The following is a 21,512-nucleotide window of genomic DNA, read 5'->3' as shown; positions in this document are numbered from 1 at the left end:
CAAATCCCATCAAATCATGTGACTCAGGGCATGCATGTCATCTCTCACGTGACTCTAGCAGCTGCTACGGAACTACGTCCATTGCCGGTCTGTCCTCGCTTCCCCGCAAATGGGAGATCCCCATAGGGAGCCGCTGCTGCAAGGCCCCTTTCTAAACTGGCTGGGGAGAGAGGATGCTGCGGTGATTAGGGAGGCACCCTCACTGGTCCCTTGTTTGGCTCCGTAAGTCTGTGTTCATTCATATCCCTGAGTGGTCTAACGCATCCCTCAGAGACTCTTTGCTCTATCCTTAATACACGACAGTGGCCTAAAGGCTTAGCCTACTGTAGCAAGCCACCCCCCTGAGGTAAGATTAGCATTAACTGAGTGATTACATTAACAATAAAATACTGTAGTAATTAATAGGATAGTAACGCCTAACACTAGTAATTGTAGTTATGTTAACAATCCAGGAACAGTATAGGAATTGCCAAGATTCAGAACGTTTGGTATTTTTCATTAGTTGTCCCGAGTTCTTGACGTTGTGTAATTCTGAGGGAATCTCCGCTTTTGGTTTACTTATTTATTTTATTTTTTAAAGTTTCTAACCCTCGTGATTGTGGGGAGAAATGTGATAACTAAAGGCTCAAAGATAAGAAGACAAATATTTTTATGTCAGTCTCATATTTGGGACCTGACTTGGGATTTTTTATGCTTTGTGATAGGAGAACTGTAGTTCTATGGTAACACTAGTTGTTTTGTTACAACAGTATAGGCCCTAGTCCTGCAAACATTTACATGCCATCTTAACTTTATTTGTGTGAACCATGATCTAGCAAGGCACTTTTGCATGTGCTTATCTTTAAGCATAAATAGCCCTGTTGGATCCAATGGGCCTAGTCAGATGCATACAGGAAAGCATAGGTACAAATGTTTGCATTATCAGAGCCACAGTAGCCCTATGTCAAGTATCAGGGGGTAGCCGTGTTAGTCTGTATCCACAAAAACAACAAGGAGTCTGGTGGCACCTTAAAGACTAACAGACTTATTTGGGCATAAGCTTTCGTGCGTAAAAAATCCACTTCTTCAGATGCATGAAGAAGTGAGGGTTTTACCCATGAAAGTTTATGCCCAAATAAATCTGTTGGTCTTTAAGTAGCCATATGAAAATATACTAGTCTTCTATCATAACTCTATAAGCTGCAGTGTTAAGAACTGTTACTGTGGAATACAGTGGTATTTTCCTTTAAAGGCTTTGGCATGTCCTTTAACAGTTACTAAAGACTGCTTATTGGATTTCTTCTCTTGCCTTGTGTGATTTTACTTTGGGGGCATGCATTTGCATTGATGTGCACAGAGCAACCAGTAGTATGGGCAGGTTAGATGGACTGTCTGGCAAACACTGATCACATTCTGTCTTTATTCTCCCAAATAAGAAGTACACAGGCGCTTTTTAACGTCTTATGGTCAGCGATGCCTTAACTGTGACCAAAGCCCAGCCTCTCATCCGAATCCTACTTCACTGTGGCTCCGTTTGAGAGCCCCATTTACTAGGCATGTCAATAGATTACGGATCCCCTCTCTCTAGCCCCAAGAATCTCAGAGCGTTTCGCATTCGAGTCTGTGAACATGTCTAGTGTGGACCCAGTCGCGAATGTAGCCCGGTGACCACCCCCGCCCCCCTTGTACTGCCAAGAGAAAAGGCCTGAAAGTGGGAGAGAGTCAGAGAAAACTGGAGCCATGACACAATCCCGGCGCATGTCAAGCGTCCTGGGTCTGTCTTGGTCTGTCATTTAACAGGCTGCGGGGCGGGGGGAAATCAGTCATCCAACAGGTGGTACGTTCCGGTCCTTGGTCCCGTCTCCTTTCACCCCGTTTCGCCTCTTCTGCCTTCTCCCCACCCCCGCAAGCCTCGTGGTCATGGCCCGGCGGGTGCCTGATCCGGATTGGCTGCCCTGCCCCACGTGACCGCTCGCTCGGCTGGCAGGTCGGCGGCGCTGTGTGTAAGAGGCGGAAGGGACGGGGGGGGGGCTGCGCGGGGAGGGGGCAGCGGACGGGATCTGCTGCTGGCGCTCACGGCAGCCCGCTAGGCCGGACGCACCAGCGCCCGGGGATGGCAGCCGAGGAGCCGGGCAGGTACACGGGGCAGCCGGGCCTAGGCCTGGCGCGGGGAGGCCTCTGCCGCTGCTCAGCCCCCCAAGCCGGCTGCCCGGCTCCCAACGGCCGGGCCCCGCGCATGGTGACGTAGGCGGGGGGGCTGGGCAGCCGCAGGGATGGTGTCCAGCGGGCGCTCGGCTGGTCTGTCCGCGGAGGGTGAAGGGGGTAGAGCGGGAGGTGACTGTGGATGTGTGTGTGTGTGTGGGGGGGTGTCTGTCTGAATAGCCTAAGGGCGTTTGGAGCAGGGACCTGTATCTGTGAGTGGGAGTTTGTGCCCATATGTGGGGGATGTATTGAGCAGGGACTCTATGTTGGGCAGGTCTATATGGGGAGGCATATCTGGAGTAGGAGTCTCTGTGTATGGGTTGCAGGAGTGTCACTGATGTCCCTGGCCAGTGCTTGGTACAATATTGCTTAAAGATGCTAAACAGTGTGCGCTGTGGCTAATTGCCTCAAATCACCTAGGAACCTATACCATCTTGCAACCCAGAATGCTTCACACATTCGGCATGTGTTAAATAAAATAATTTAATGGAAGATTAAGTAAATTCAAAGTGGGCAAAAGTCAGGTAATTCTCATTGTTGTACAGACGCTCCCTGTATTTTGCGTAATTCGGAAACGTATACCCGACCATTACACCAAAAAAACCCACCCCTATTTCTAGCTTATGGAACTTTTTCCGTAAGTGCGGATTTGTGTAACCCAGGGGGCGTCTGTATGTAGTGTTATTCTAGCCATGTCGGTCCCAGGATACAAGGTAGTAAGGTAATATCTTTTACTCAACCAACTTCTGGTTGGTGAGAGAGACAAGCTTTTGAGTTCACACAGCTCTACTTCAGGTCAGAGTTCTGTATAAGCTCGAAAGCTTGTCTCTCTCTCCAGCAGAAATTGGTCCAATAACAGATGTTATCTCATCCACTTGTATCAATTAATTCTAAGGCTTGGTCTACACTACAGAGTTAGGTCATTGTATGGCAGCTTATATCAAGCTAACTCTGTAAGTGTTTACACTGCAATGTCGCTTCCACTCAGTGGTTCCCAAACTGGGGTTTGTGAACTCCTGGGGGTTCATGAAATGTTACAGGGGGTTCTTGGGGGTGGGGGGGGGAGGAATCCTTAGTGACGGACAGAGCTATCCGTAGGGAGCACGGGGCCAGCAGCCCAGAGCCTTGGGGACTTCCAAGAACTAAGATATGCTTGCTTTGATCTGCTATCACACTGAGGAGATTTAAACTTCAAGACTCCTTATACGAAATAGAAAGGGAGGTAGATATATTTTGCTGTTTTTAAAATTAAATAGGCTGCCAGCATTGTTCTTAAATTATTACGAAGAACAAGTTTAAGCTTTGTTGTAACGTACGTTGTTTGCCTGGGCTGCTCAAGACCTCAATGCTTGTGTAAGACGATCTCTTTAAGTTGGCTTCTTAAATACCTTCATGCTATTTCACATCTGATACTCCTTAATGAAACATAGGAGCCAGAGGCGCCAGTGCGGGGGGCGTGACGAGGGTCATGTGCTGCCCCCACGTCTGTGTGCCCCCCCATGGGTCCCTCCCCTTTTTTTTCTGATGATGCCCCCCCCACTTTTCCAGCAGTGCTCCCCAGTTCCTGGAGTGTGCAGGGGCTTTGCCCCTGTACCCCTTTTTCCCACTGGCACCTCTGATAGGAGCCTTGTCTTATAACAGGCTTAATCAAAAGTGATACAAGCTACAGAAGTGAGATCTTGGAAGAGTGTTGCTATTTTCATAATGTACTAAAAATACTGTAATGATAAATAATAATAAATAGTGTGTAATAAGCATGTCATAAAAACAAATTTTATATTTCCAAGATCACTGCTTTTATAATTTATGCTGAGGTACGGGAGAAAATCCCTGGAAATATTCATTTTTAGGAAGGGGGTTCACAAGACTTGACATTTTAGTGAAAGGGGTTCATGGGTTGTTAAAGTTTGGGAACCACTGCTTCCACTGATGTGGGTCCCCCACTACACCGACCTAATAATTCCACCTCTGCGAGAGGTGTAGCACTTTGCTTGATGTAGTTATGGTGACATAGTGTCTGTGGAGGCGCTGCATTATTTAAATTTCCTGTTAATTGTCCGCTCTGCACAGGACTCACCACTGTCAGTGCCCCCCACAGTTAAGTTGGTGGAAGCGCTCCTGGTGAGGATGCGCACCACAGACATAGGGGGCATAGTATGGCCATGAACCACTGCAGTAACTACTGACTTAGGTCGACTTATTTTGGTAGCATAGGCAAGGCCAAAGAAGTAAACAACACTTCCTTATCTACTTTCCCTATACCAGTCATGATTTTATAGACCTCCCCTTGGCCGTCTGTTTTCCAAGCTGAAAAGTCCCAGTTTTATTAATCTCTCCTCATACAGAAGCCATTCCATACTCCTAATAATTTTTGTTGCTCTTTTCTGAACATTTTCCAATTCCAATATATCTTTTTTGAGATAGGGCAACCACACCTGCACCGGGTATTCAAGATGTGGGCGTACCAGGGATTTATATAGAGGCAACATGATATTTTCTGTCCTATTATCTATCCATTTCTTAATTATTCCCAGCATTCTGTTCGCTTTTTTGACTGCTGCTGCACATTGAGTGGATGTTTTCAGAGAACTATTCACAATGACTCCCAAGATCTTTCTTGAGTGGTAACAGCTAATTTAGATGCCATCATTTTATATGTATAGTTGGGATTATGCTTTTCAGTGTGCATTACTTTGCATTTATCAACATTAAATTTCATCTGACATTTTGTTGCCCATTCACCCAGTTTTGAGAGATCCTTTTATAGCTTTTTACAGTCTGCCTGGATCTTAACTATCTTTAGTAATTTTGTATCATCTGCAAATTTTATCACCTCACAGTTTACCCCTTTTCCCAGATCTTTTATGAATATGTTGAATAGGACTGGTCCCAGAACAGACCCCTGGGGGACACCACTATTTACCTCTCTTCACTCTGAAATTGACCATTTATACCTATCCTTTGTTTCCTATCTTTTAACCAGTTACCAATCCATGAGAGCACCTTCCCTCTTATCCCGTGGCAGCTTCCTTTGCGTAAGAGCCTTTGGTGAGGGACCTTGTCAGAGGCTTTCTGAAAATCTAGATACACTATATCCACTGGATCCCCTTGGTCCACGTGCTTGTTGACCCCATCAACCCAGAGCTGCCTGGGGGGCTCTGCTCCAGTGCTGGGGGTTGATTCTCCCCCCTCCCCCCCCCAGCTGCTGCTCCCGGGGACTGCTCTCCAGACAGCTGCTGCTCAGGTGGTCCCCAGGGCACCCCAGAGCCAGATGCCGAGGGCCACCCGAGCAGCAGCCAGTGCGGCTGGCCCCGGGGACCGACGGAGTAGCTGGCCCTGGGTCACTCCAGCAGTGGCCAGTGCGACTGGCTGTGGGGTACCTGAGCAGCTGGTCCAGCTGCTGCGGGAGTTGTGGAAAATCACAGAATCTGTGACCTCTGTGAAAGAATTGCAACCTTTAGTTATAATTGAGTTATAGAAAAGTGTGAGGAAAATAAGACGTATATTTAATGTGACTGGAATATTCTGATTCTTGTATGCTTAATATTAAATTAATTAAAAGGGAGGTGGGGTGTTCAGCAATGTTTGATTCCCACTATGTGATCAGAAGCATTGGCCATTTAATGGAATTGGATATTCTACATGTTGCTGTAATAGACTGTAACTGGAGAATATAACATGCAGTGTATGCCAACCCTGGTTAAGAATGCCATGCTTTTATTTTGATTAAGTAATGTACTGAACAGGTTATAAACTTAAGTCAGTTGTGAGAGATTAATGTTCTATGGCTAACAATTAATTATTTTTTTTAAAGATATTATTCTCCTCTTCAGCAAGCTCAAGCATTTTATACATTTCCATTCCATCAAATGATGACTGCAGCTCCTAACATGGAAATTATGAATGAACAACAGACTGTAGAGGGCATTCCAGATCCAAGCTTTACTCAAGAACCTATTCAAGGTAGTGTGACCAAAGTAATATAAACTATATATTTTATAAAATTAAAATCTTGATTAACGAGGCTGAAAATGAAATTGATACTTAATAGTTGATTTTCAAGGATGATTTGTCTTAATAATTTGCTTCTCTAATCTCCTGATTTTTCTCTTTTTGGCACTTTTTGAACAAGTGTTCAGAAACTTGTGTTTTGTAACATGCTGCATGTGTATAGGAAAATACAAAGCAAACCCTGGTTATAGTTTTGACATTGCTCCGGCCTGCCAAATTCTGATCTTTCATGATGAGTGATAATTTTCATAGGTGAGTAAACTACGATTAGTTGATTTTTGTGTTGTGTTTTTTCTAAATTAGTCAACATGGTAAAAGGCCGGCAGCTAGACTTTTTGCTTCAGCTAGTAAATGTTCATAGCAATTTTGTAAAATGAACATAGTAGGCTCTTGTTTTACTGCAAGTCTTTGTTAGGGTTACATATTTAATTACTGTGTTTTTGTGGTGCATTATAATCATCTGAATTTGTAATTACTATTTTAAAAACTAACTTTAACCCACCTACAAGTATGAGAAGGCTAGAAACCACTTCTTGAGATACATTTCAGTTCTGTGCTCTGGGCATTTCTAGGTAGCCTAGGGTTACCATATTTTAAGTGTCCAAAAAGAGGACACTCCGGGGGCCCGGCTCCGCCCCTTCCCCGCCCCAACCCCACCCCCTCCCCTGGACTCTTTGCCCCCTGCTCCTCCCCCTCCCCTGCTTCCCGCGAACATTTGATTCGCGAGAAGCCTGAAGCAGCAGGCAAGCTGGGGCAGGGCGGGCGCGAGGAGGCGCGGCTCTGGCCCCGGCGTCTCCTGCCTGGCTTGGTTCGGGCCCCGCACCGCCGGCCCCCGGCTGAGCACCACCCGCCCGGCCCGGCCCCGGCCCAGCACCCCTGGCCGGCCCCAGGCCGAACATAGCCGGCCCCGGGCCCCGCACTGCCGGCTCCAGCCCCGGCTGAGCACCCCGGCCCCTGGCTCCGCACCGCCGGCCCCAGCCCGACCCCCGGCCGAACACCACCGGCTCCGGGCCCCGCACCGCCGCCCCTGGCCGAGCACCCCTGTCCAGTGGGCCCCGCACCGCAGGCTCTGGCCCCGGCTGAGCACCCCGGCCCCAGCCCGACCCCCGGCCACCCTCGGCCCCGGCGGCTCCGGCCGAGCACCGCCGGTCCCTCCCCCCCTATTTTCCCGGACATGTCCGGCTTTTGGGGATTTCCTCCCGGACGGGGATTTGAGGCCCAAAAACCCGGACATGTCCGGGAAAATCTGGACATATGGTAACACTAAGGTAACCCCTATTATCTTCTTCCTATACACCTCTACCCCGATATAACGCTGTCCTCGGGAGCCAAAAAATCTTACCGCGTTATAGGTGAAACCGCGTTATATCAAACTTGCTTTGATCCACCAGAGTGCACAGCCCCGCCCCCCCCGGAGCACTGCTTTACCGCGTTATATTTGAATTCATGTTATATCGGGTCGCGTTATATCGGGGTAGAGGTGTATATCTTCTATTTATTAGTTTTGGTGATAAGTATGCCAGAATGGGAGCCTGTGTAATAGTGTCACATTGACAGACATTACAAGTAGTAAGCATACTTGAATAATGCTAACATAATGCAAGAATGTTAAATCTGGGATGATGGCATCCCAGGCCTAATTGTGTGTCACATCTACATAAATATTTACTTTCACAATAGTTGCTGTAACCCTTGGCAAGATGAAATTGTATAGTGAATTTTCATCTTCTAGTTCAAGCAGTAAATTCTCTGGTCACTCTAACAGACACTATATTATTCACTACAGTTAGTGCACAACTATAATATTGTATTTAGTACAGTTAGGCATCTCTTGCATGGGGAGAGTTACATGTTGTGATGAGGAAACAGTGTCTTTTAATTACACTTCCATTTTGCTTTAGGTATTCCAATAGTGTTCTGTTATTGAGCTATTCCAGGTCTTGCTGTGAACACTGAGAACTAGGTGAAGTCTCCACAGGCTCATTAGCAGGGCTTGAAAAACTAACTAGACACCTGCTAACAAGAGGACTAAACCTACTCTCCCGAGATAGATATGAAAGACCAGGGTGGTGTGACTCCTCCAGTGAGAAGCCCATCAACTCCCAGCCTTGAGAAGGGAGAGGTTTTGGGGATTTCCTGTTAGGATGCTGTCCTTGGACCCTTCTTGGGAGCGCCATCTGTAGTGATAGTCTGGGTAGTAGGTGTCTGATAAATTGAAATTCAACCCGGTTTTAGCTGCTGGGATTGAGGAAGACATTGCTCTTCTCCCTTGAGAGTCTGGCTACTGGGAGTAGGGTGGGTCTCTTCTATTCTGTGACTACTGGCAAAGGAGCGGAAGAGAGAGGGAAATTGGTTGTTCTGCTGCTCCCACAGACTTCAATTTTTTGGGTCCTACTTCCTTGTGAATAATTCGGTGCCTGACTGCTGTTGTTCATAGCTTTCCTAAATAGCAGCAAGAAGAATGTGAAATTAACATGATTCTTGACAGTTTCACTGCTGCCCACTGCAGTTCTGCCACAGATGCACCAGGGATGTCTGCAGACTCAAGAAGGCAGTGTGTCTCCATTATATTTTTCTCATCTCAAAGATTATCCTCATGCTGAAAGTTTGCAAAATTTAAGCTATTTTATTTTATTTTTTTAAATTCGTTGATGGGGTTAGACTTACCACTTGCCACTGTTAAATGGGCATTTGAATTTTTCAAGCCCTGTTCATTAGAGTCACCATGTTAGGATGTCAAGTATCAGAGTGGCAGCTTAAAGACTAACAGATTGTTCAGAGAAGTGGGGTTTTTTACCCACGAAAGCTTATGCCCAACTAAATTTGTTAGTCTTTAAGGTGCCACCGGACTCCTCTATGTTAGGATGGTGGACAGAAAGTCATCACTAGGATCACATGTCATGACCAAGGTAGTGTCCGAACTGATAGTAAATATAGAAATTTTAGGCTATACGTTTATAAAGATTTTTCTCAACTGCATGAATTACTTTCTGTTCATATATATCCTAGATAACAAATTCCCCTCTGGTCTCACTTTGTCAAATGGAAAGGATAATGGTGCACTCAAGTTTAAAGTTATGCCTCACTGGGGGTTGTCTGTTAGAGGAAATCTAAATAAAATTGCACAATATGCTGTAGGGCTGGTTTTGTGGTAGAGGCAAGCTTATATCTTGTATGTTATCTTTATTTATCTTCCCTCTTTCTTTTGATATACCATTCACTCAGCACCCTGAAGTATGCTAGGTGCTGAGAAACTGTGCTCTCTAGTCATCAGCCTGTGTGTGTGTGTGTGTGTGTGTGTGTATATATATATATATATATATATAAATAAATAAAATAAAAGCTGAGGTCCCCTATAGCAGAGTAGAACTTAGACTTCACTGCTTCTGACTCCACCCACAGAACAAAAGAAAAACTTTTGAAATTTTCTTACCTCTTGAAGTGTTTCCAAGGGACTGATGTATATGACATATTAGCCTAAATTATCTGTGTGGCTACTGCTATCTTGATTTGTATTCTGTAGCCACAACATTGTAGTTTCTTCCACCGTGAGAACTGAAGTAGTGGTAGTTTGGTCAGGGTTGATTTTTTTTTTTTCCAATTTATATTGACTTTTGTCCCAAGAATAAGGGGAGGGAGACAAAAAGAACAGGAAAGGAAGGGGGGCATGGAGGGGAAAGGAGAGCAACATCTCAGTTTCCATCTGCTTGAAATTACTAAAGATTTTTAGAAAGTCAGACCAAATATTTTCAAATTTATTTGAGATCCCTCTTCTCTGAAATATTACCTGCTCTTTAGCTGCTGGTCAGCAAAGTAGTTGTGCCAACCTTCCCCGAGGAGGCTGTCTGCTCTGCTATCTAAGCAATATGAGCTGGGTGGCCTTTTTTGTTTTTTAAATAAGTTTTACTATGCATTCATAGTGGCTACTCTGGTTATATGTGCATGTAGTTTTTGCTCTGTGTGTATTTTCAACATGGAAGAACTTTTAAAGGTTTTGTTTGTTTTCTGAACAATTCTCAAATAGTGGGATAAGATAGGGGCAGCTAAGCATATAAGAAAATATGAGAAACTCCCAGTATTTACTGTGGCTATCAAGCGGGTAACTCTTCAAGTCAGTTATAATTTATAGCTGAACTATGATGTGTGTCTATATAGGGTTATCCGTAAAACTTAAATTCTCTAGTAAAGTCCCAGATGGCCAAATAATTAGCAATAGGCATAGTTAATAAGGCGGAATGGTAGGAAACTTGTATGTGGACTTTTCTTGAGAACATCTTACACTTTTTATAAAGTAACCATTTTTGTGTGTAATATTCATTAAACCAGAACCATGGTTTTGATTTAGGGGATCCTGTCAAGTGATATTCCCAGTGAGAAAAAGTAGCACTCCATTGGACAATGAGTCTAATTTTCATCACTAGCAAATGAAACCAAATGCTCCCCTTTTACGAGTCCAGCAACTGTCAAAGCAAAATATGCCAGTACTGTCTGTCTGTCAGCATGAACCTAAACCTCCACAACTTCACTTTCTGACATGGGCTAGTGCTGTTCACGGATCGAACCTGGAATACAGAGTTTCAGCTGAAGGCTGTTTTATGTAAGGATTATTTTGCATAAATATTATGAAGATGAGAACAGTTTTTAGTAGACAAGTTAAAATTTGAGCAGCATATTTTTGTATTAATGTTTGACCTCAATATTATTAAAAACAGTTTTTCTCCACTTTTAGAAAAGCCATGCAAAAAGGAATCTCTTACTTTGTGTTTCAGAAGTTTCAAAGGGAAGGAAGAGAAAAAACAAATCAACAGAGCCAAAAAAACCGGCTGCTAAAGCAGCTAAATCAACTAAATCAAAAGGCAAACAAGAGAAGATCACAGATACATTCAAAGTCAAAAGAAAAGTGGATCGTTTTAATGGTGTGTCTGAAGCTGAACTTTTGACCAAGACTCTTCCTGATATTTTGACCTTCAATCTGGATATTGTAATTGTAAGTCATACATTTTAAGTAACATTTTGAAGTCTGTAACTCATGAATTATGGTTTACTTTACTGTTTATCTAGCATTTTCATGCTGAGGTTTCACAGGATAAAGTAACATCCAAGTTGTTGTTTGTGTACAGTAGCTTCGCACTCTCTGTCCAGGATTATAGTAACAGCGTTCTGGTTTATGAAAAAATCTTAAATTTAAATATGAGGAAAGGTGAAAACTGTTCATACTATTATTGAGTGTTCTTTCCTTATTGTTTTTCCCCCTAAGTGCTACACCTAACTGTTGTAAAATATATGTTGCGGTAATGCTATAACATTATACCTATAAATAGAGATCTTGTCTTAAATTTTTTAAATCTTGAAATAATTGAAAATTGTTAATTGAGCTGTGATTAATAGGTTTGACAAATGCATTATTATGCAAGATTTGCAAGAAATTAGATCAGTTTAAACGTATTCCCTTTTCTCTTCATTATTTTAATAGTTATGTTTTTGAAGCTACAATTTACTAATGCTTTGTTCTGTAGATTGGCATAAACCCGGGTTTAATGGCAGCCTACAAAGGTCATCATTACCCTGGACCTGGAAACCACTTTTGTAAGTTTATTGTTCTTTCCTTTTTATTGGGATTTGCAGAATTCTGTCATAATGTGACAATTTAAATGAGGCTGTTTGTATTTTCAATTTTTTAAACACTCAGCATTGTCTGTAATTTAATGACAGGCACATACTACAATGTTCTATCATATAAAGCCACACAAACAAAAGAAAGATGGATCATCAATGATTCCTCTGGTCTTGTTTATAAATGCGGGTTCAGAATTATGTAAACATAGTTACAGGATTATATAATTGGAAAAAACAGTTTTGTTTAATCTTAGTTTATTACAGCATATAATTAAATCAAATTACAAGTATTTGAGTTTTCATGGCTTTTTTTTAATGTCAGCAGTCAGCAGTCACCAGCTTTCAGAATAAAAACAGGAGAAAAAAAAAAACAAAACCCATCTTTCCCAAATATAATTTTCTGAATGCCCTTCCAATTCTGTATTTACCTCTTTATTAACAAACCACCTAGATGTCTGAATAAAACACAAACCCATTTTCCCCCTCCCCTTCCAATTCACCAAACTGGTAGTTTCTAACATTAATGGTACACCATATTTGAAGTTTAAAAAAAAAAAATACTGCCATATCTTTACAACTGCCTCATATTTATTTTAATAATTCTGGACACTCTTTCATTTTTCATCTGAATGTTGCTATTGGGGTAGAAGGGAGAAGTACAAAATTTGACTTAGTTTGTTTACAGTGAATCACAAATTAGGACTTATCTACCACTTCCTGTTGTAGGTAGGTGCATAGCTTGTTTTCAGGGTTCTTTATAAAAGACTGTCTGCCCTTGATCTGTGTGAGCACCTGTTGATGTTAACAGGAGTGATAAATCCAGATTAAAGGCTGTGTATGAGACACAAGTCTGGTGCCTACATCTTGTACTGGGTTTTTGTGTTAGTGGATTTTTCATTTATTTTCCTCTGAAATGAGTGTCACGCTGTCTAGAGTGGCTCACAACTTTGAGTGCCTACCTCAGGGCAGACATCCCAAACTGGCCTACTGTTCTATAATTAGACTTCACCAAGCCAGTAACAAATGTGAACTCCTGGATTGTTACAACAATCTTAACAGAGTCCCAGACGGTACCCTTAGACTCTCCAGTCTATTTTGCCACCCAGACAAACTGGACTTAGTGGAAAATGGTCACTTACATAAAAAAAAATCACACCACATTCAAGTTGCTTCCAGTCCCATGAGACCAGTCACTTATCCCTGATCAATTGGTACCCTAAGTCTTACACCAAAGACAGTGCCTATAGCCAGTCCTGTAATAAACTGTCTAAACGTTTATTAACTAAGAAAAAAGAAATAAATGTTATTTACAGGTTAAAGCAAGTAAACATACATACAAATGAGTTTGCATCTAAATCTTAAGAGTGATAGAATTATAGTGATCTATCTATTCCAATTGTCTTTCAGGGCAGACCTTGGAGGATCTCTGGGGATGTCTGGCTTCAATTTAGAGTCTCTGGGCCCTTCAGAGTTCAAAAAGATGCAGTTTCTTCTTGACAGGGATTTGTATTCCTTTCCCCCAGAGTACAAGATGATGGGACGAGTTTAGGTGGAGGGGGAGCAATAAACAGTCTTTTGTCCTCTGATGTTCCACAGCGGTTTGTCACTGTCTATGGGCCTTCTTTGGTTGGGCAGGAGACAACACCTCCTGTGACAATCTAGTATTTCACACTTGATAATGTTTTTCTCCTGACTGGAGAGATTTACCGTTTCAGAGCAAACACTTAAATACTACCTTATAACATGGGCTATAGATACTATAAGTGAGATTAATGCATGCAGCAACATACAAGCATTTCATAGCGTTTAAACACTAAATACATTCTTATAAGACTAATATCTGTTTTGAGCAAAACCAACATACAGGTGACCTCATCTGGTCCCCAACTATGAGGTTGTCAGTTCTTAGCTAATGCGTGCAGCCTGGATAAGAGCTGGCATCTAATCTGCCAGCATCACAATGAGCATTTGACTTAATGTATATTTTACCATGAATCAGTCCAAATGTGTGCATGCTGATAAAACCATTATGTAGTATGAAGATGCTTGTTTACAGTGAGACAAACTAAACTTCTTATTTTAAACTTTTCACGCTACATCAAAAATTGGTGAGAGGCAGAAATAGTACTGAAATATGTAAAATAAGAACTTAAGTATAAAAAAAGTAAGTGTGCTTACTTTATGCTGAAGAGCTCCATGGCAATACATGTACAGCACATAACATGACTCAAATACAATAAAATGTTAATCTACTTATTAAAATTCAAACAATCCATGGCCAATGCAAATAGACAAGTGATGGCAGGATAAGTTAGTAAATTAGACTAACAATAGGCATGCCGAAAAATATAACGGGAAAAAACAACTCTGAAATGGTGGTAATTGGTGTGGGTTTTTAAGTATGGGGAGAATAACAGATGAACATCAAGGGGAGTGGCTTTCATAGTAAAAATATGATTGGTTGCTGACTGAAGACATGATATAGAGATCCGTAAAAGTCAGGGGATGTGTTGAACATGCGTAGCAGTTCAGAGGAGATCTCATATCTAGCCAGGGCTTGCACCATTTTGGGTTCCTAACATGAACAGTGTCAACTTGCTTAATATCAGAACAGCCTAGATTTTTTTTTTTTTTTTTTTTAAGACTTTCATTATAAAGTTAACTAACCTTTCAACTTTGTTTGCTTGAACAATATTGCTTTCTTTTCCTGCACTTTGTTTTGAACCTCTGGTAGTCTGTAGTGGTGCGTCATTTGGTTTTTTGTTGTTGTTGTTGTTGCTTTTTGTTTTGGGAGCCTCTTTTTGTTTTTTTGTTTTTTTTTTTTTATAGCCCTTGCAGAAAGGAAAAAATTGCTGAAAATGTGTTCTCTCCAGCACTACAATGAATTCTCCGTACCTAGGATAATGCTTCTAATGCTAACTTTGTGGTCCTGGGCTTCACAAGAGGAACCAAACAGAATAATGTGGAAATAGATATTGATCATAGTTGTTCCATTTTTACTTCAGGCATAAAATTAAAGCTCCAAATTTAACTTTTAGGAACAAAGTCCTGTTTATGGAAACAAGGAATCGGGTGGTGGCATTACATTTTTCAGCAGGGATTTTCTATCTTGAAGCGGTATAGAAACAATGCTCACTATAAGCAGTCTTAAAATAAATAAATGTAGACAAGGCAATCATCTTCTGAAATACATGATGTTTGCTTAACATGGAGTATTTCTTTAGCATTCCAATACTATATACGGGGCAGTCCCTTTTTTAAATAGCTTTCATGTTTTTCTTCATTTTAGTATCTCCTTAGAAATAAATATTTCATTATAGTATTTTGGCACCTTGAAGTATTTCGGAATGCATATGAGTAAACTTGTATCTTCTCTCTTCACAGGGAAGTGTCTCTTTTTGTCTGGGCTGAGTGAGGAACAATTGAACCATATGGATGACCACACTTTACCACAAAAATATGGTATTGGATTTACAAACATGGTGGAAAGAACAACACCAGGTAGCAAAGACCTCTCCAGGTAGGAAAATGCAGGATAGTACCATATTTAAACAGTGAGTAGTAGCCAAGGTCTTAGTCTTGAATGCAATTGTTTTTTCTCATTTAGCAAAGAGTTTCGAGAAGGAGGACGAATTCTGATGCAGAAACTGCAAAAGTATAAACCTCGCATAGCCGTTTTTAATGGAAAATGTGAGAATCTTAGTTTTGAATCATTCTCTCTTTCCAGCAGCCTTCTATGTCGCATATAATGATCTATTTTCATTTCATTTTAGGTATTTATGACATTTTTAGTAAAGAAGTTTTTGGAGTAAAAGTTAAAAAATTGGAATTTGGATTACAGCCTCACAAAGTCCCAGACACAGAAACTGTAAGTTCTTGCAAAGTTATTTCAACACCAATGAAACCCACTTACCACCAGTGGTGATTTTTGCCCAAAATGTGTGGGGAAGTGAAGGGGTCTTATTTAAACAGAAGAGAATAGGATTGGGTAAATATAATCCTTTCCTCAGCCAGACTTTTGTAGGGGTTTATAGGTTTGCTTTTAGAAATGGTGTATTATTGTCAGCAGGATAGTTACATGCTGAAAGGAGGGGGAGGAGGCAGGGAAGGGACAGAGCGGGGACTTGGGGGAAGGGGTGGGAAGAGGCGGGCCTGGGGCTTAGGGGAGGGGGTGGAGTGGGAGCAGGGCCTGGGGCGGAGGGGAGGGTCGAGCACCCCCCCTCCCCTCCCGGCTAGAGGGGAAGTCAGCGCCTATGGACTCAAGGATGACCATGACACTAGTCCAAGCATGAGGGAGGGAACACATCATCAGGCGCTGTGCTATTAGAGCTAATAACAAAATTGCTGTATCTGGGCATGCAAGGTGATCGGTACTTTTAAATGCAGTCTTCTAAAGGTTACTTGCAGTTGCACTCTGTTGAATTTTGATGTTTCAATAAAATTCTTTGAGGAAGAGTGGGTTAGTGATGGACTGTAAGTAATGAGTGGACCATAAAGTACTAGCATGGATGGACTATACATAGACTTGATCCACAAACTGTTCTTAAAATACCCCTTTGATGGACATCTTGAATTTTAATATTGTATCTGTTTTAAGGTAAATAACCCCATATAACATGTTGGTTGTGTTCTAATTAATAAATATTGCAATAAATACATAAACTTACTAATACTATATTAGTCATAAATAAGTATTGTACTTTATTGGACAAGTCACTTAATTTTTCTGAGTTAGTTTTAAATCTTAGTTTTTCTAGGACAGATCCTCAGGTGGTGTAAATTGTCATAGCTCTGTCAGCTGATGATCTTACCTCTCTGTCTGAGGTAAGATCCTCAGCAGGTAAGCGAAAACAAGGAAGTAAATATTACTCCATCTCCTGAGGATGAATTAATGTTTGTACAAAGGCTTACAAATATAAATGTGGTTAAGTGCTTACTTATTCTTGAGTTTTTACATATTGTATGCTTTACTGACCTCTAATTTAACATTGCTTCCTTTTTGTTGTCTCTCTTGTTAAAGCTCTGCTATGTTATGCCATCATCCAGTGCAAGATGTGCTCAGTTCCCACGTGCACAGGATAAAGTTCATTATTACATAAAGCTTAAAGATTTAAGGGATCAACTGAAAGGCATTACGCCAAACACAGAGGTGCAGGAGGTGCAGTATACGTTTGACTTACAGCTTGCACAAGGTATAGTGCTTTTTTGGTAATCTTTTCTTAAAATTTATGTGGTAGCCATATCATGAGGTTTGATATGAGATAGATAATAATATATAGAACCAGCAGTTATCAGGGTATAAGGAAATAAAGTATTATAGGAAAGATGTAACTATAGTCCCTCTAATTTACAACAGACTGTGTAGAACTAAGCATTTTACTTATTTCATCTTTTCTTAAAATCTTAATTACCCATTATCTCATGGAAGGTGGGATAAGAACTTGCATGTATACAGTGTTGTGTGATGTGATGTTCATGGTTTACTATTATCTTGAAGATTAACATATTTGAGGCCTTTTTCTCTAGAGGATGCTAAAAAGATGGCAGTTAAAGAAGAAAAATATGATCCAGGTTACGAAGCAGCATATGGTGGTGCTTATAGTGAGAAAACCCCCTATGAGCATGAACAGTGTAACTTCGCTTCAAATGGAACAGGTAAAAAGTGATACTTGTGGCTTTTAATTCCCAAGTTTTCACATGTGAAAATATAGTAGGATTATTTTTCTGCATTTCTACTGTTTCAGGCAGTTTTTGTTTAAATGCTGTTGTAATTCAAAACTTTAAACTGTTAAATTTATAATTTCTTCTATATCATTTTATATGGACATTAGGGCCCCTTTTCTGTTTGGGGGAAAGAGGGGAGACTTTTTTTCTTTTTTCCTGGACATTCACTTGCATTTAAATAAAATATTTTCTGCAACTTCAGCAACTTTCCCAAGATCAGATTTTAGGGATTCTTAAACAAATCTGTTGGGTAAAAATAACTGTAATCATTTACAAGTCATATATGGAAACAGCCTAGAAGAGCATCATAATTACCATTTTTTGCCATAAATTTACATAGTGCTTTTCATTACAAAAGAAATAGTCATTACCTCTGAATTTATAATCTAAGAATAGCAGGACCTGACAAGTGATAAAAAAGAGAGAAATAAGATTATCCTGTTCATCTTGCTACTGGTGATGGAGGATGTATTCAAATGTATTTTTCCTGTATCAGGATGGTTTGTGGTTCCCATATAACTTCATAAATTGATTTTGAAGGCTAGTGTCAAAGCAGTTTTTTGTATTAATACACTGTTAAGACTGAGGAATAAAATAAAATAAAAAAAACCACCAAAACCACAGACTGTATATAGTGTATCCCATTTAATGATGTGTAGGAAACCTTAACTTTTGGTATTCCAACTTTTGAGAGCATTGTCTTAACCTTACATCAAAACTAGGTTTTGCACTTAACTTTTTCTTGGATTTCTAATTTTAAAGAGACATTGGGTGTGGGGGAGAAAAAAAGAAACATAGAACTTATGTATGCTGTGGAGCCTGAATGTGTCCTGACCTGGGTCAGAGCTGCTGTCTTGCAGAGCTTTCACAAATACACAATTTCAGCCCCAAGTGAGTTTGAGAAAACTATTAGCAACAGAAAAAACACAAGGGGAGAATAGAATGAGAGTTGGAACTCTGACTGTAGCAGAATAGCCATAATTAGGAATTCTGGTTTTCACTTCAAACCAAAAATGGAGGAAGTGCCATTGGTCATAGCTGAAGAACAGGTTTAAATTCTATATAGGGGAACTAATGAATAATTACCAACTTCTGATAAAGGTCTTTAAATTTCATGTCCTAATTTTGCGCTCTGATGTAGATTGCTGCCTGTATTGCTTCCTGTTCATTTCATTTCTTATTCTCCTATAATAGCTGGAACACAATGGGGTTTGGTGTGGGGTTATGAAGACTAGGTAGGCAGGATACAAACAAAATTGAGGATTTTTAAATGCGTTTTCGGTGTGTTCATTGCTAGTGAAACAACTGATTTCTGCTCAAACTTAGTCACAATTCAAATAAACATACTTCATTTTTTAGGAAGTTAACATGGACTATAGAGTGATCAAAAGTAAATATTGAAAAGGAGTTGCTAATTGAAAAGTGTGGGGGGGGGGGAAATGCTTGGAAAATTCTTTCATCAAAATGAACTTTTCTGAAACTTTCCTACAGCTATGATGCCAGCTAAACTAGTAATACTTTTGTTTGTTTGTTTGTTTTCTAGAAGCGAACAATCTAGGCTACAGTGGGGGGTCATCCTTTGGTGACATTCCTAATGGACAGTGGATGATGCAGTCCTTCACAGACCAGATTCCAGAATTCAGTAACAGTGGGGCACAAGAAGAAAGCAGTGTGTAAAAGCTGCCTCTTTGGCAGCTGTGCATAAATGCTGCAGTTTTAATGCAGTTCTCAAGAATGGTACCTCAGTTCTCTAACTGAAGCATTTTAATAGTATTTTACCTGTTATTTTATTATAGTCCAAACAAATTGTGTGGTAGATTTAATCCTATGAAGCAGGTAATTTTTAAGGAAATGTCCAACATTTTAAAAGAAAAAAAATAAAGGTAGCCCTTTTTGTATATGAGTTTTATATTTAACTTACAACATTTCTTGCAGTTTATGACAAACTGCTTTCTCGTATGTGAAGACTGATTTCTTTTGGGGTTACTTTAATTCTGTAATTTGTAGTGCAGTAGTCTGTGGAATTATACTTTTTACTGATTCCTTCATATGGAGGGATATTTCATAACCCTTTTATATGTAGAGAGAGGAAAATGGGAACATGAAAGCCACTTGCTGATTAAGATTACCACTGTTGCTTGAGAGTGTAGCCTTGCTCTCACAGGGAATAGGGCTTTTTAAAGTCAACATAGTTACATGAATTGTGCATTTTCAAGGCCTGCCTTCTGTTCTCTGCCACGAGTGAGAGTTTCCCACTTTGCTTTCCAAGCTCCATCCCCATTCAGCTCATTTGCCATTTGGCACCTGGAGCTCTAAGAGACTTGAGACCTCATCTCCCCCACCTTGTAAAGGGGGGAGGAGAATCCAGTTTGTTGAGTGTGGACAGGGCTTGAAGGCTCCTGGTTAGTTGTCTTGAAATAAGACTGCCTAATATCAACTTCGCCTTCTAAGAAATAAGGTGGAGCCTGTTGAGCTCTGTGGAGCTGAAGTGCCCTCCCTCTCCTCTACGGCTGGTCTCTGACTTCCCACTTGGTTTACACTGAACAGCTCCTTATAGTGCAGCAATAGCACTAAATGGGGGGAGAGAGAATACCTCAGTACTGGCCAGATTAGAGAGTATCCCTGCAGAAAATGGGGAGGGCCGTACTCCCTGTAAAATCTAAGAGCAGACACTTATTTGCACATGTCACCAAAAGGGAAAACTAGCAGGGTTGGTACAGGACTGAGCATAATTCTTAAGATGTTCAGTTCCTTTCCAAAATGGGAAGGAATTGAGAACTATCTCTAAGAGCTTAGGAGGATTTCTCCTCCTTGCTCCCCCCCAAAAATAATTATGGTATGAAGTTAAAGCCATAGACAGCTGCTATGTGAATATAAAGTCAACCCTGGAAAATACAGTCTTCTAAAGTACTTAAATAGTTTGTGTTTCTAGACAAACTTTGACTAATGTGGCCAATGTAATATTCAGGGAGTGAAATGAGTTTTCCATGCTTGGGTATAAAATATCACTGTCTTTCTCTCTTTTGAATAGAAAGGGGAAGATATGGCTTGACGTAAAAGCAATAAGCTGATCAAAACATTTAATGTTTTGGTGATCTTATGAGAGTAGGTGCTTTGTATACTTGAAATATGCACAAACTGTATCTTCTTAATCCAAACTGGTCAGATATTACACTACCAGAAACTTTATCCTTTCTTCCACACTTTGGCAGTTGCCATCATGGATTGAGTGGATCCAGGTAATGTAGAACCTAAGCCTGCTAACAACTTTGGATCTCACACACCCAGGAAGCACACTGCCAGCTTAGTGGGAGGCAGGCATGATGTTTACAGTTCTCTTCCCCAGTTGTGTGTCTTAGTCCTAAGAGAACTTTTTAAATCAAGACAAAATGTGCGTTGTGGTTCTGATCATGTTTGTTAGCCTCAGTGTAAAGCTGTTCATTATATGGTCAAAGATATATGGAAATTGTTCATTTGTTGTTTAAAATGTACTGTATCATGTATCACTGTTTACATGGACATGTTCCTGCAGGTGCTCAAAAGTGCCTTGCATCAGGGATTTGTAACAATTCAATTTATTTTTCAACAAAAGTATGTGAAGCATGTAACTACTATTGCTGAGTAGATAGTGCAATAGTACATAACTTCTGTAAAGATGTTTTTTTTAATTTGAAGGGAAAGTTTTGTTCTTTGACAGAGGCGCCTACTAGATTATGTAGGTATAAAGTAGAGTTAAATGTACAATGACCATTTAATTAAATATGGCAAGTAACGTGTGCATTCTCTCAAATTGGTGCTGTAACATGGAGGTTTTAAACCCATCTTGAAAATCTAAAGATGTTTCACAATAAAATCAGGAACTGTATTGGAATATCTTATTGTGTTAGTGTGATATTTTGCCCTCTTACTAGTGATGAGATCTGATTATGATGCATGTAAACACCTGCTGAATGGTTTCACTGTAGTGTTTTGAAAATTAG

At 40.7% G+C, this 21,512-nt stretch overlaps 1 protein-coding gene across 6 annotated transcripts; it reads left to right on the top strand.

Annotated features, from left to right (window-relative positions):
* The first annotated feature begins 68 nt into the window (after positions 1–68).
* TDG (thymine DNA glycosylase) lies at positions 69–21,403 on the top strand. 6 transcript variants are annotated; one of them, XM_034778565.1, is made up of 10 exons: positions 69–222; positions 5,996–6,144; positions 10,962–11,179; positions 11,709–11,778; positions 15,193–15,328; positions 15,416–15,498; positions 15,582–15,676; positions 16,829–17,000; positions 17,335–17,463; positions 19,076–21,403. In XM_034778565.1, exons 1-10 carry the CDS (start codon positions 110–112, stop codon positions 19,207–19,209), a joined length of 1,299 nt encoding a protein of 432 aa, XP_034634456.1. In that variant the 5' UTR covers positions 69–109; the 3' UTR covers positions 19,210–21,403. The 6 variants fall into 6 exon arrangements, with proteins under 6 accessions (XP_034634456.1, XP_034634487.1, XP_034634477.1 ...); XM_034778596.1 differs by lacking the exon at positions 69–222 and adding an exon at positions 278–346; XM_034778586.1 differs by lacking the exon at positions 69–222 and adding an exon at positions 1,941–1,982.
* Positions 21,404–21,512: the final 109 nt, after the last annotated feature.

Source organism: Trachemys scripta, chromosome 1 (genome assembly GCF_013100865.1).
Source record: "Trachemys scripta elegans isolate TJP31775 chromosome 1, CAS_Tse_1.0, whole genome shotgun sequence".
NCBI classification, from domain to species: Eukaryota; Metazoa; Chordata; order Testudines; family Emydidae; genus Trachemys; species Trachemys scripta.
This window is presented reverse-complemented; position numbering and strand designations above follow the sequence as displayed.

Coding starts and splice junctions, on each gene's coding strand:
- TDG (XM_034778565.1), top strand. CDS start 110: ATGGGAGATCCCCATAGGGAGCCGCTGCTGCAAGGCCCCTTTCTAAAC. Junction 223..5,995: donor CTGGTCCCTTGTTTGGCTCC/GTAAGTCTGTGT, acceptor TTTTTTTTAAAG/ATATTATTCTCCTCTTCAGC. Junction 11,180..11,708: donor TCAATCTGGATATTGTAATT/GTAAGTCATACA, acceptor TTTGTTCTGTAG/ATTGGCATAAACCCGGGTTT.